At 39.4% G+C, this 15483-nt stretch overlaps 1 protein-coding gene across 4 annotated transcripts in view; it reads right to left on the bottom strand.

The window, feature by feature from the left end:
* The window catches only part of CREBL2 (cAMP responsive element binding protein like 2), a 56774-nt gene that overhangs the window by 23120 nt on the left and 18171 nt on the right, over positions 1 to 15483 (bottom strand). For 3 of the 4 annotated variants that reach the window (XM_030841428.3, XM_030841429.3, XM_030841431.2), the window contains exons 2-3: positions 11072 to 11269; positions 9747 to 9891 (exon numbers count right to left, since the gene is read on the bottom strand). In XM_030841428.3, the coding sequence (XP_030697288.1) occupies positions 9747 to 9891; positions 11072 to 11269 (343 nt within the window). Of the gene's footprint in view, positions 1 to 5750; positions 7001 to 9746; positions 9892 to 11071; positions 11270 to 15483 lie in introns of those variants that run through there. The other variant, XM_030841432.2, reaches the window with a different exon arrangement.

Here is a 15483-nt window from a genome sequence, read left to right on the forward strand (position 1 = left end):
AGATAGATAGGTGGATAGATGACAATATTTTAAGAAGTTGGTTCTTGCAATTAAGGGGGTCAGCCAGCTTGAAGTTTGTAGGGTGGGTGGCAGGCTGGAAACTCAGGTAGTTGCTGCAGTCTTCAGTTTGAAATCTAGGGCAGGCCAGCAGGCAGGATTTGATGCTACAGTCTTGAGGCAGCATTGCTTCTTAGGGAAACCTCATTTTTGTTTGCTCTTAAGGCCTTTAACCGAGTAGATAACCATATTATCAACGATAATCTTAAAGTCAGGTGGTTGTAGCTGTTGAGCACATCTACAAAATACCTTCACTGCAACACCTAGGTTAGTGTTGATTAAATAACTTGGTATTCTACCGTAGCTGACATGTAAGACTATCATACCACCTTATAGGATTGTAATAAAACGAGCCCAGACCCATGTAAATCATTCATTCAGTGCATTACCAAACACATGGGAAGCCCTCAAAAAAGGTTTTCTATTGTTGTTATTTGAATTTAGTTGTTGCTAACCCAATGGATTTTTCCATTTTCAAGTTCTTCAGCACCTATTGCTATGTGCTAACTAGTAGAAACAGTTTTTTAATACCATTCTCAAATTGTGGCATCGTTTTCCTTCTTTAGCTTTTTTTCTTTTCTTTCTTTTTTAGTTCTGCTAATATTTTGCAGACTCAGGGGGAAGGAACACCTGGGAACAGGAACTTGAATGGGAGGTAGGTGACAGAGCTACTTCTATTCACTCACTCCAAAGGGGATTTTTTTGAACTATTAAGAAGGCATGGTCTAAATTCAGGATATGAAAACACTTGAGAATGCAGCCTTTTACCATCATTCTTGTGTTGCGATTTCCACATATACAATAGAAAGAACTGATGGAGGGAAATCAGTTTCAACTGTTAATTTAACCATTCTAGTCAAATATAAGAAAAACCAGTGAAACGGGACTTAAGTCACTCCTGGCCATAGTTAATTGTAGGCAACTCTGTAGCTAAAAACATGTAACCATTATATATTTTCAGTTGAACCATAAGTGAATTGTACTGTAACTCGAAACAAATCTAAGTGAAATCAAGTGAAATTGAAGTCAAGATAGTTTTTCTTTTGTTTTTTGTTTTTTTAAAGCTATTTGATAATTGGAGTGAAGGGGCAAAGAAACACAATGAAAATCCAGACTCAAACTTACAAACACAAATATTGTAAGGAACTTTTAAGTTTATTTTGAAGAAAAATTTAAACCAGCTAAATGGTTTATGGCTTTTTTGTTTTTTTAAGAAAAGATATGTGAGTATACTGTTTGGAGGACAAAGGGGAAAAACACTGCCTATATTTATCCGTTTTGTGGTTTAAAGAAACCCTCAACTAGAACAGGCCACATATTAAAACTCAATGTAATTTCACAGACTAGGTAGAGATCTCCAATAGCACCTGCTTCCGTTTTTTGGTTTATGTGAGCTGTCACACCTTGTGGAAGGTGAAAGTGAGACCTTGCCCTTTGGCAGCTAAGATCACCTGCAGGCTGGATGCACGCAGGCTGGGTGCAGCGGCATTCATCACCTGGCCTCGGGAAACTGCTAGTGATCTTAGTGGTATTATCCCAACCTGGCTCCACCTGTCCCAGAACTGACCCCACAGACTAAGGTTGACTCTTCACTCCCTAGTCACCCTCACATTTATTCGGGAGACTGAAGTATATTAACCAGAGGCCAGTGTATTGATTTTCAAGGGGATCTATTCCTTTCCAATGACCAGAATGCTTAGATGACTTATTCAGGGCACATTCTTACTGATTTTGGAATAATTGGGAATCTGGAAGTTGCTTGGTGAATATGGGATCTGACAAAAAGGAGTATGGTTATTTTTTTGTTTGTTATTATTTGGAAGATATTTTAAACTAGTTTATTTTTATAAGTTGAATATGAAATCTATATTTCACATGGAAAAAAATGGAATGATTGTATTAGTTATCTATTATTGCATATTACCCCCAAATTTGACAGATTATAATAACCCACATTTTTTTAAATCTCATAACTTCTGTGAGCAGGAATCTGGATACAGCTTAACTGTGTCCTCTGATTCACAAGGCTGCAGTCACAGGGTTAGGGTCAGGGTCTCATCTGAAGGTTCAGTGGAGGTAGCATCTGCTTCCAGGATCACGTGGTTGTTGTTGGAATTCATTTCCTTAGGGGCCTGAGGTTTGAGGGGCATTACTATTTACTTTTTGTCATTAACCCTATACCTTCTTTTCCTGTGGTATCGGCAAGCATGGTGTTCATTCCACTGAAGTGGGAAAACCCAGAACTCACTGTGGGCTTTTGGCCTGCTGGTTCTGGGTTATCCAAGGCTACCTAGTGGAGGCACAGGCGTCGTCATTTCTAGCCTGCTGACTTGACCAGGTTCGGGGCTGTAAAGTTCGGGGCTTGTCAGGCACTGTTTGCCTCTCAGGAAAGGGGCACTGAGGCATGGCAGGATTGAATTAGGTTCTGTTGGATCTCAGGAGATTTTTCCTGCTCAAATACTTATCTAACTGCAGAGTCAAAATGGCCTGTAAGCCAAAGCTGACTGTCCAACTGCAGCCCAACCCCCAGCCCTGGAGTGTTGGGAGCACTGTGTCACAAAGCAATAGGTAAGTTAGTTGTACCCACTCTGACCCCAAGGCTTGCTTTAAGAATTCAGCTGATCTGCCTCCCAGTTATTTCTAGAGTTCACCTGGGTAGTTCTCTGCAACCCATAACCGTTTCTGAGTCACGACCACCATCTGTCTTGTGAAGTAATCTGCATTTGACATGGATGCCTCCAAACTTCCTAGAGACTTACAAAGAGTCCTTCCAGCTCCATGTGTCCTCCAGTCAGATACGTGGGGCCTCAAATGTGGCTGCTCGGGTCAGGGCCATGCTGGCCTACACCAGGCCTTTACAGTGGTCGGCTGGAAACCAACTCTCTGGCAGGGGAGGGAAATCCCTGATTGGTAGCATTTACTGATTTCTGTGGTGTCAGTACTCCCATCACTGCTGATTAAAAGCTACCAATCTGATGTCACTCAGCATGGAGTTGGGATAGATGCACATGATTGGCTTTCTTCTGGGGCCAGCAATACACCAGCTGCAGCACACTGTCGTTTTGCACGTTTTATGAAAGGCACCCTCCACGTAGAGGGATTAAGAAAGGCTCCTCTCTGGGCAGACCTGCACCATACGTGTGACCCGGTGAGCGATGGCAGGCACCCTTTCCTCCTCACGTGGCTTGTTGAAAGGAACGTGAGGTCGATTTTAGGCCTCCTCAACTGGGTGCCTTTGTGCAATGCACATTCAGCACAACCTCACACAGCAGTCCCGCTTCGATTCATGACACTGTGTAATTAAGTAAAATGGATGGAATAAGGGAAAAGTGAGCCAGGTTACCTAGCAGCCTGAAAACCTGCTTATACAGATGATAGGATTACTGCCAGGTGGAACATTAACTTCTTAAAATTAATCTAGTTAATAGAAGGCTATTATTGCTAAGAAGAGCCCCCAACTATACACCATTCCAGGGATAGACATAATGATATAGCTAAAAAGACTTCAGAAACATGAGGCCTGCAACACTACATGTTTAGATTCCAGACCATTAAAATATATTTATCGTTAGTGATTTAAATCTTAATAGTCAAACCCAGGCACACATGAATATTTAAAATTTAATGTAATTCTTTACTACTTAAGAAGTAGCTTCTCATAACTCTATTTAGCCTACCAATTACTCTGGAAATTATCCTCCCACTTTCTTACATATGAGGAAATAAGCCGAGAGAGTACATAATTCAAGGTGACGCAAAAAATGGATTCAAGACCAGTTCTGCCTAAATCTCATACTCTTTTTACTATGCTTATACAGACATACTTCAGTATTGTGAAACAGACAACCTGAAATGGCTCCAGTGAAGATATTTTATTTTTCATAAAAATATAATTGTACAATGCTCTTCAGAGAAAGAAAAATTCCTTCAATGCCCCAAAATACCATGTGATTTAGTAGTAATTTTCCTCTCTTTTAAAACTAAAAATGTAATTGATAATGTGCAACTGATTTCTTGTGAAACATCGCATTTACATTTTTAAATTTTATTTGCCTTTATTTTAACTAAGTCCAGTTTAAACCTATGCTTTTTGGAACAACCCAAATCAAGCCTACCAATTCAAAGATGATAAAATAAAATGCTAAACGGTGATGCTGATAAATGCTGTCAGTCAGCTGGTAAACAGTGATATGAACTTGCTGCAGCATGAAAGATCCTGATTTAGATACATTAGAAAGATTTTAGATACAACAGAAAAAAATTTAAGAACTTCAACTATATCCTAAAATTTGATCTAGTCAAACTTATTTCATATTATACTCAGTTGCTCTAATATACAACGGATCTATGCTAAATTAACAACAGAATATGACTGGTCTAAATACGTAAATTTATTTTCCCCCTTACCTTCCTTTCTTTGGGAAAAGGAAAAAGGAAATATTACTCTGTGTACTCAGAGAGCAAGGAGAACGGCAGAACAGATGAAGGGGGACTGAGCTCGCTGACTCTTCCACCCGCTTCTGTTCTCTCTCAGCCGGTATGTTGTCCTTATAGGTGAGTGAGAGATGCTAGGATTTCAGCATGCTGCTCCTTAACTGGAATGGGGCAAGAAATGCTCCAGCTGTTTTAATCAGTGACGTTTATTAACATGCTTCAAGTGGCCAAAGCGTGCAACCAGCACAATACCCAAAGCAATCAGAACACTCCTTTTTAAGACCAAGAATTTTTCTCTCGGTTTGATCTACTCCAAAATACCAAATAGATAGGTTTAGGATTAAACTGAAATAAACTGTAATTTACTTTCACCCAAAATTACATATCGGCTACCTGAGGACAAAGTCACTGCTCTTGTAAAGATACTGAAGGGAAGGGGAGTAGCTCAAATGAGCCTAAAATTTAAAATCACAACCAGAGAAGAAACACTTCAAGCACAATGGGGACATTCCATTGAAGAGCCACATTCATTTGGAATGTTTGTTTTGAAAACAACTCTTTTGGGGAATTCAAAAGGTACTGAACAAAGCAACGTAGAGTAAGTCTTGGGCTGTTTTGCAAAATAAAAATATACATTTGAGTAGACCAGATGGCAAAAACATACCCATTACAATCTGAACACTATATTTAAAAAACTTAAATTCTGAAGGCCTGAATATTAACAATCTTTAATCTATCTATATTTGTGATCCTAAAAAGACATTAAATACTCTTAAACCCCCAGTCCTCCAAAACACAGAGAGGCCCAACAGACTGGGCTAGTGGTATATCAGTTGTCACACAGTACTAGACTAGAGATCTGAGTCTGCGACCTAAGCACAAGAGATCTTCAGGAACTCAGGCTTAGGGGAAGCACTTAATTCAAATGCATGGCCTCAGAGAAGGAGGGAGGTACCTCATCACCTGAAACTATGTGGTCCATCTCATGTTCCCCCTCACAGTCAAGCTAGACTATGATGCCTCCTCTTAAACTACTTCGTAAGAAAACACATATTGTTTGGAAGCCAAATGTTTGCTTCATTAGAGCAAAGAGCAATTACAATTTAGCAGCAACAGAGAACACAACTCCTGATTTAAGGACGGGAAAGAGAAGAGAGAGTGTTAAAGTGTCCCAGTGGGGACATCAAAAGATTCCCAGATCTGAGTGTATCATATTGAGTGTAACTCCTCAACCATCACTCCATTTGGTAGCCAGGAAGAAAGCAAAGGTAGTTGTGGTGGGAACTGGAGGGAACTCCTCTGCCTTCTGCCCCTCCTGCCAGGCCCCCTGGCGACTCTGCTTCCGTGCTTCACTCCAGAGTGGAGGCATGGCCAGGGCTGAATCGGATGCACACCCACAGTGTGTTTCTCTCTGGCTCAGAATACATTCATAAGGAAACTCAAATCAGGGAAGAAACTAAGTGTTCTGGTTATGGCTACCGCCATTAGATCCACCAGCAATGTGTCCCTCATTTCGTTCCAGATCTCTTGAGGCAGAAACTCCATCTCAGCAGCTAATTTCATCCTATTTTCTTTAGAAAAATTCTCCAAATTAGGTGATTACAAAACGAAATGTGTGTGAACATTCACTCCTGCCCTCCCCATATACATATATAGACATACAATAGAAACACACTGTATGGGTTGTCAAGACGATGTATGTTACTGAAATGCCTAACAGGTTACTTCTTATTTAAAAATAAAGTTTGACTAATTATTCTCCAAGTACAGATTAGGCCCTAGCAAACCTGTATAAATACAGTTAGAAAAGACAGCAACAAAAGTTTTAAATAGAGGCTATCTTAAGGGCTTCCTTGATGGATTTTGTTAATGTGTACATTATTTAAAACGGGCATATCATTATGGATTATAAAAATAGAAATGTATAAATTTGTTAATACATATTCACAGCTTATGCTGGAATGGCTCACAGGAGAAATGGTTCATGCAGAAAATAAACATTACTCAAGTAAATATAAAGGAATAAGATTAGGTCCATAAAGGCTGAGAACTTATAGTCAGTAATCAGCCCATTTGCTTTCTCTTTGTAGGGCAATCAAAAACATGAAAGGAAGTGACACCTAAACACACATACACATACAATTACATGAATTACATGGAAAGAATATAAATTAACCAATAAAGCAATGTGGAATTGAGGTGCAAAAAATATAATCTTCACTCATTCTCTCTACTGTACTTTCAAGCATTGCAACATGTTAAATGCCATGGGTGGCAATACCAACCAGAACAGGTCTGAATGTCTGTAAATTTTCTAAGTGTTGAAAACTAAAGCAAAATCCTTTGAGATCTATGATCACACATTTTGGTAGAAATTGCAAATTTACAGAGATGACTGAGCAGTAGGTAGTAAATGGAGCCAAGAAGTACAATCTTGCCTATTCATCCTCCAATAAGAATCAGAATATTGGCTTCAATCACTGACTCATCATTTTATATGCTCTTCACCCTGAAAAATAAAGTTACCAATGTAAGAATGCTTTTTTTTTTTTAATATATTTATTTATTTATTTATTTATTTGGGGCTGCGTTGGGTCTTCGTTGCTATGCGCGGGCTTTCTCTAGTTGCGGTGAGCGGGGCCTACTCTTCCTTGCAGTACACAGGCTACTCATCTCAGTGGCTTCTCTTGTTGTGGAGCATGGGCTCCAGGTGCGTGGGCTTCAGTAGTGGCACGCAGGCTCAGTAGTTGTGGCGCACGGGCTTAGTTACTCCGTGGCATGTGGGATCTTCCCGGACCAGGGCTCGAACCTGTGTCCCCTGCACTGGCAGGTGGATTCTTAACCACTGCACCACCAGGCACAGGGAAGTCTCAAGAATGCTTTTAAAGTCAATGAAGTTCGGTTAATCTGTTTTAAAATGCATGCTTTTTTTTTTTTAATTTAGTATCTACGGGAAGGCTATTTTCAAATACAGACTGAAAGAAAACTGAACTGTTTTGGCTTTTTTTCATTAATTGAATTTAGATTAAGGCAAATGTTACCTCATCTAATAACAGCTATAAAAAGCCAATCCTTCAGTTTTATAAAAAATTTTTTAAAAGATAAAAAGTTTGTAACATTTCCTTATAACTATTTTCAAGTGCTCCCAAAGCAATCACAATGATGAAGAAATCAACATATGGCATCTTCATTCTAAAACCTTAACAGTCTGTCCAACAAATGGTGCTGAGACAACTGTATATTCACATGCAAAAGAATTAAGCTGGACTTCTATCTCTCACCATATAGAAAAATTAACTCAATAGATCAATGATCTAAATATAAGGCCTAAAACCATAAAACTCTTAGGAGACAACACAGGGCAAATCTTCATGACCTTCGATTTGGCAATGGATTGTTAGATATGGTACCCAAAGCATGAACAACAAAATTAAAAATGGTCTTCCTCAAAATTAAAGTCTTTTGTACACCAAAGGATACTATCAAGAAAGCGAAAAAACCTACAGAATGGGAGAAATATGTGTAATCATATATCTGATAAAGGTCTAGAATCCAGAATATATAAAGAACTCTTACAATTCAACAACATAATGAAAGACAATTAAAACATGGGCAAGGGACATAAAGAGACATTTTTTCAAAGAAGACATACAAATGGCCAACAAGCACATGAAAAGTTGCTCAATGTCATCAGTCATTAGGGAAATGTAAATCAAAACCACAATCAGATGCCACTTCACTAGGAAGGCTACAGTTTTCAAAAATGGAAAATAAAAAGTGTTGACAAGACACAGAGAAATGGGAAACTTCATATACTATGGTGGTAATGTAAAATATTTCAGCCACTGTGGAAAACAATTTTTGGTTCCTCTAAGAGTTAAATATAGGCACTTCCCTGGTGGTCGAGTGGGTAAGACTCCGTGCTCCCAATGCAGCGGGCCTGGGTTTGATCCCTGGTCAGGGAACTAGATCCCACATACATGATGAAACTAAGAAGTCAGCATGCCGCAACTAAGACCCGGCATAGCCGAAATAAAAATAAATAAAATAAATATTTTAAAAAATAAATAAAAGTTAAATATAGAATTACCATATGACCCAGCAATTCCACTTCTAGGTATATACCCAAAACAACTGAAAACAGGTACTCAAATACATACTTGTACATGCATGTTTATAGTAGCACTGTTCACAATAGCAAAAGGTAGAAACAGATATCCATCAGTGGATAAATGGATAACAAATTGTGGTATACATATACAATGGAATATTATGCAGTCATAAAATGGAATGAAGTACTGATACATGCTACAAGGTGGATGAACCTGGAAAACATTATGCTAGGTCAAAGAAGCCAGACACAGAAAGTCACACAGTGTGATTCCATTTATACGAAATATGCAGAGGAGGTAAATCCATAGAGACAGAATGCAGATTCATAGTTACCAGGGGCTGGAGGGAGGGGGTAACAGCGAGCAACCTGCTAATGCATTTGGAGTTTTCTTTTGGGGTGATAAAATGTTTTCTAACCAGACGGAGGTGGTAGTTGTACAACACTGTGAACGTACTAAATTCCTCCGAATTGTGACTTTAAAATGATTAATTTTGTTATGTGAATTTCTCCTTAATTAAAAAAAAATTCTTACAGGTGATGGGCTACTGTACTAGATAGAGCCTGAACTAGGTGAGGACAGGTTCTACCATTATAGCTGTGTGACCTTGGGCACCTTACCAAACAGCACCTGTGCTATTTCTTCATCTATAAAATAAAAAGTACAATTATACTTCACACAATTACTGGAGGAAATAATTACGATAAACATAAGTGAAAATACTTTGTAAATCAAAATCAAAGGTATTGTTATTACTAACAGTAACTAGGGAATTCCCTGGCAGTCCGGGGGTTAGGACTTGGCGCTTTCACTGCCGAGGGTGCAGGTTCAATCCCTGGTCGGGGAACTAAGATCCCGCAAGCCGTGCAGTGCGGCCAAAACAATAACTAGACTGGTACACTCTCACTTATTGACTGAGTCTACTTTAAAATTTTCCCATGAATTTATCAGTTGCTCTTTATAGACCCCATGTATAACGCATTTCAATATTTAGAATCTAATGCCAGTTCACTTGCTTATTAGTGTATTACAAATGACATCAACATTTTATTTTATTTGAAGACACAGCAAGGAAAGTGGTCAACAGAAAGCCTACTTTAAGTCACTCTTCGAAAGATAAACTCTCCCATGTACTGTACTCACAGGAATTGCTGTTAGCGTCTGTCTTCCCAGCTTTCAGGTGCCTGCTTGAGTTCTGCTGAGATTTGTTCTGCTCTTCTCCAGTGAGTAGGGCCTTTATTTCAGAAGGGATTTTCCCTTGGTCCATTGCCATGCACCACTGCTTGTACTGAAATATGTAAAATATATTTAAATAAAATTTTACTAGTCAGAGTTCAGCAACCACAGGTGGAAATCCTAGACATAAGAACTCCCATAACTAGAGGTCAAATTGACTGCTGGGAATCCCACCTTCTGTTGTATTCCTGTTTATAACCTAGGACATGGATGAGGCCTGCTATCTTCAGAAGAGGGTGAAAAACTACTGCTGAATCTTCTTGTGATGTGCTGGAGTAGTGCTCAGATTAAAAAGGGCCCTCTGGCTAAAAGTATATCTCCCCATGGAGTGCCATTCATTAGAATTCATCTCTTTTTGCTGACTGTCACATTATTATTTCTACTCCTAAAATAAATAATTTTGTAACTTCCTTTCTCTATTTCATAAATATTCACTAAACATCTACCTTCTACCAGAGTGTGTACTATGGACTTTGGGGTATAAAAGATTAATCAGTCCAAAGATTATGTCCTGCAGTGGCTTACAGTGCAGAAGGTGAAACATAATTTACAAGTCCAATTCAACGTATTAAAAAAAGTCTACTGAATAGTGTACATTTGGACCCTCTTCATGACCCGACTTAATTCTCTTACCTTCTAAAAAGCTGGGGGTAGCCTGTCCAGTTTTGTAATGATCATGTTAGCATTATCTCTCTCTTTTCAACCTGTCACCTCCTCCCCTGAGCTCACAGTACTAATGGGGTTTCTATTCCCTTTTACCTATTCTCTTGTATATGTCTACAGCTACTACCTGAAGTCTGAATGAATGAATGAATAAAACCAGGCCACATAGTATCATACTATGCATATTACTACATACTGTTGCACTGCTTTTTCCACTTAGCAATATCTTGTAAGTGTCTTTTTACATCAGTAAACATACATGTGCACTGTGATTTTCATGGCCTGCAAAGCAGTCCAACACATGAATGTAGTATAATTTAACCAATCCCCTACTGCTGAACATTTTGGTTATTTTCGATTTTTTTTTCCTGTCATAAACAATCCCTTAAAGAAACAGTCACTTTCCACTCCCACCAGCAATGTATGAAGATGCTTATTTGCCTATGTGCTGGCTAACAGATGAATGTGCTGTCCCACGTTCGTCAACTGGATAGCTAAAAACTGGTATCTTCATGTTTTAATATAGCTTAGGTTGATTGTTTCATGCGTTTATTGACAGACTTTCTTACCATTTCCAGTTCCTCTCTGAGGGCACAAATGGCTCTTTCCCGACTGGATACCAACTCTTCCAGATACTGATATCTCAGTTTTTTTCGGGCCCGGCATTCTCTTGCACTCTGCCGGCTCCTCTCGAGTTTTGCCTTCAAGTCAATTTTGGCTGGCTTTCGACCACGTTTGCCGGGCTTCTTCACTTTACCTCCAACCACCTTCAGCAAGAGAGAGAAACAGTTAATTTTTTTCCTAGTTCTGGGTCTAGGAAAGTGACTGCAGCTGCATATTAGCAAGGAAAACATTTACAAATAACCAATAAATGGAGTCTGTGGCACTAAGAAAGCATAATCCCATCAAATGCCTTATGATTCTTTGCTTCATAATTTCTTTTTCTGATACTTTTGATACCATGAATGTGAGAGAAGAAATAGTATAAGTTTTCATTATTTCTTCAATAATAAACTTGTTCTATACAGAGCTTAACAGTAAACTTTATGAACCATGTGTAGCTAGACAGTAAAAAACTAAAAGACTGCCATTAAATATTTTGTTCACATAGAATTTTTACTGACTTAATAAGTAAGACAAAATATTGAAAATTAAGTTCAGTATGATCTCAATCTTATAAAACAACACATAGAAGAAAGGATCGTAAAAGGTCAGTGGCAGGGAGGAATCAAGATGGCAGTGTGGGAAGACGTGGAGTTAGCGTCTCCCCACAACTAGGGTGCCTGACGGCCACTGGTGGGGGAACTCTGACCCCCAAGGAGATGGGAGGAAACCCAAAGTGAACCGGTAGGACGTAGGGGGACCGAAGGGGGTAGGAGAAGTGGAGGCCAGACAGGATCAGCGCCCCTGAGGCCAGGGAAATCAGAAGAGGCAGGTGGGAGGGACTCTTCCAAGAAGAGCAGGAGAGGAGTGGAGGGCCATCACCCAGCCCACTCAGATGCAGGGAGCCTGCTGGGCTCCCAGGTGAGGTCCCGTGCCCTCTGAGACTGCGGTGGGGGGCATGCCTGTGCCCCTTCTGTTCCTTGAGCCTAAGCCCCACCCCCAACAGCACCCAGGGCCTTTTCCAGCCCTGTGGGTCCTGAGCATTGGCCCCGCCCACTGCCCAAAACTCGCCCTTGTTTAGGCCCCGCCCTCCACAGCCAAGGCCTTCCCCCCCCCTCCCTTTTTTTTCCTTTCCCTCTGTTACTATTGTGGTACTGATATACCTTCCGGTTGTTGACATACCTATATTTTTACATTCTTTCTAACATATTTGTTAGTTTCTTCGTCTAATTTTATTTTTTACTTTATTATTTTTCTCGCCACCCCACATGGCTTGCGGGTCCTTGATTCGCCAGCCCAGGGTCGGGGGGAAGCTCCCGCGGTGGGAGCTCCGAGTCCGAACCACTAGACTAACAGAGAACCTCAGACCCCAGGGAATACTCACTGGAGTGAGGTCTCACAGAGTTCCTCATCTCAGCACCAAGACCCAGCTCTACCCAATAGCCTACAAGCTCCAGTGTTGGAAGCCTCAGGCCAAACAACCAGTAAGACAAGAACACAATTCCACACATTAAAAAAATAATAATAATGAGATGGCACAAAAATATGTCACAGATGAAGGAGCAAGGTAAAAACCTACAAGACCAAATAAATGAAGAGGAAATAGGCAATCTACCTGAAAAAAAATTCAGAGTAACGATGGTAAAGATGATCCAGAATCTCGGAAATAGAATGGAAGCACAGACTGAGAAAATACAAGAAATGTTTAACAAAGATCTAGAAGAACTAAAGAACAAACACAGATGAGCAACACAATAACTGAAATGAAAAATGCACTAGAAGGAATCAATAACAGAATAACTGAGGCAGAAGAATGAATAAATGAGCTGGAAGACAAAATGGTAGAAATAACTGCTGAGGAGCAGAATAAAGAAAAAAGAATGAAAAGAATTGAAGACAATCTCAGAGACCTCTGGGATAACACTAAATGCACCAACATTCGAATTATAGGGGTTCCAGAAGAAGGAGAGAAAAAGAAAGGGTCTGAGGAAACATTTGAAGAGATTATAGTTGAAAACTTCCCTAACACGGGAAAGGAAATGGTCACCCAAGTCCAGGAAGTACAGAGAGTCCCATAAAGGATAAACCCTAGGAAAAATACACCAAGACACAAATTAATTGCACTAACAAAAATTAAATTCAAAGAAAAAATATTAAAAGCTGCAAAGGAAAAACAAAAAATAACATACAAAGGAATCCCCATAAGGTTATCAGCTGATTTTTCAGTGGAAACTCTACAGGCCAGAAGGGAGTGGCAGGATATACTTAAAGTGATGAAAGAGAAAAATCTACAACCAAGATTACTCTACCCAGCAAGGATCGCATTCAGATTCGATGGAGAAGTCAAAAGCTTTTCAGACAAGCAAAAGCTAAGAGAATTCAGCACCACCAAACCAGCTTTACAGCAAATGCTAAAGAAACTTCTCTAAGCAGGAAACACAAGAGAAGAAAAAGACCCACAAAAACAAACCCAAAACAATTAAGTAAATGGTAATAGGAACATACATATCAATAATAACCTTGAATGTAAATGGATTAAATGCCCCAACCAAAAGACACAGACTGGCTGAATGGATACAAAAACAAGAACCATATATATGCTGTCTACAAGAGACCCACTTCAGACCTAGGGACACATACAGACTGAAAGTGAACGGTTGGAAAAAGATATTCCATGCAAATGGAAATCAAAAGAAAGCTGGAGTAGCAATACTCGTATCAGATAAAATAGACTTTAAAAAAGACTGTTACAAGAGATAAGGAGGGACACTACCTAATGGTCAAAGGATCAATCCAAGAAGAAGATATAACAATTATAAATGTCTACGCACTCAACCAGGAGCACCCCAATACATAAGGCAAATGCTAACAACCATGAAAGGAGAAACTGACAGTAACACAATAACAGGAGGGAACTTTAAAACCCCACTTACACCAATGGACAGATCATCCTAACAGAAAATAAATACGGAAACACAAGCTTTAAATGACACAACAGACCAGACAGATCTAATTGATACTAAATAACCAAGAGATCACTGAAGAAATTAAAAAATACATCACTAATTATTAGAGAAATGCAACTCAAAACTACAACGAGGTATCACCTCACGCCGGTCAGAATGGCCATTATCAAAAAAGCTAGAAACAATAAATGCTGGAAAGGGTGTGGTGAAAAGGGAACCCTCCTGCACTGTTGGTGGGAATGTAAATTGATACAGCCACTGTGGAGAACAGTATGGAGGTTCCTTAAAAACTAAAAATACAACTATCATATGACCCAGCAATTCCACCCCCAGCAATTCCACCCAGCATATACTCTGAGAAAACCATAATTCAAAAAGAGACATGCACCACAATGTTCACTGCAGCACTATTTACAATAGCCAGGACATGGAACCAACCTAGATGTCCATCAACAGATGAATGGATGAAGAAGATGTGGCACATATATACAATGGAATATTACTCAGCCAGAAAAATAAATGAAACTGAGTTATTTGTAGTGAGGTGGATGGACCTAGAGTCTGTCATACAGAGTGAAGTAAGTCAGAAAGAGAAAAACAAATACTGTACGCTAACACATATATATAGAATCTAAAAAAAAAAAAAATTGGTACTGATGAACCTAGTTGCAGGGCAGGAATAAAGAGGTAGACATAGAGAATGGACTTGATGACATGGGGTGGGAGGGCGAAGTGAGAGCAGCATTGACATATACACTACCAAATGTAAAATAGCTGGCTGGTGGGAAGCAGCAGCACAGCACAGGGAGATCGGCTCAGTGCTTTGCAATGACCTAGAGGGGTGGGATAGGAAGGATGGGAGGGAGGCTCTTGAGGGAGGGGATATGGGGACATGTGCATGCATATGGCTGATTCGCTTTGTTGTGCAACAGAAACTAACACGGTCTTGGGAAGCAATTATACTCCAATAAAGATCTATTAAAAAAAAAAGTCAGTGAGGATTTCTCTGATAGGTGTGATTATAAAAAGCTTTTTTCTCATCTGTATTTTTTATGATTTTTAAATATTTACAATTAGAAAAACATAAAATTTGTATATAAAATTATGTGTATAAATAAATAAATAAGAATCCTAAACAATTTGGCTATCAATTCCCTCTTCAAATTTGTTGAGCCCAAGGGAACACACAGAAGTCCCTGAAATCTTCAGGATAATTGTCTCCTGCCTTTACAAGTCTATAATTATAACCCTAGACTGTCTCAGGAGATTTCTACCTGCTCCCTCTGGTGTCATAGACATCCTCTCAATATCCCTGTCATTCATTTATCTGCATAGGCACAGTTTTTTGGTGACTGCCAGAGTAATTTAATGTTCTTCACTGTTTAGCTTTGGAACCTCCCCAAGTTCTTATA

The sequence above is a fragment of the Globicephala melas genome, chromosome 10 (assembly GCF_963455315.2).
Source record: "Globicephala melas chromosome 10, mGloMel1.2, whole genome shotgun sequence".
NCBI classification, from domain to species: Eukaryota; Metazoa; Chordata; class Mammalia; order Artiodactyla; family Delphinidae; genus Globicephala; species Globicephala melas.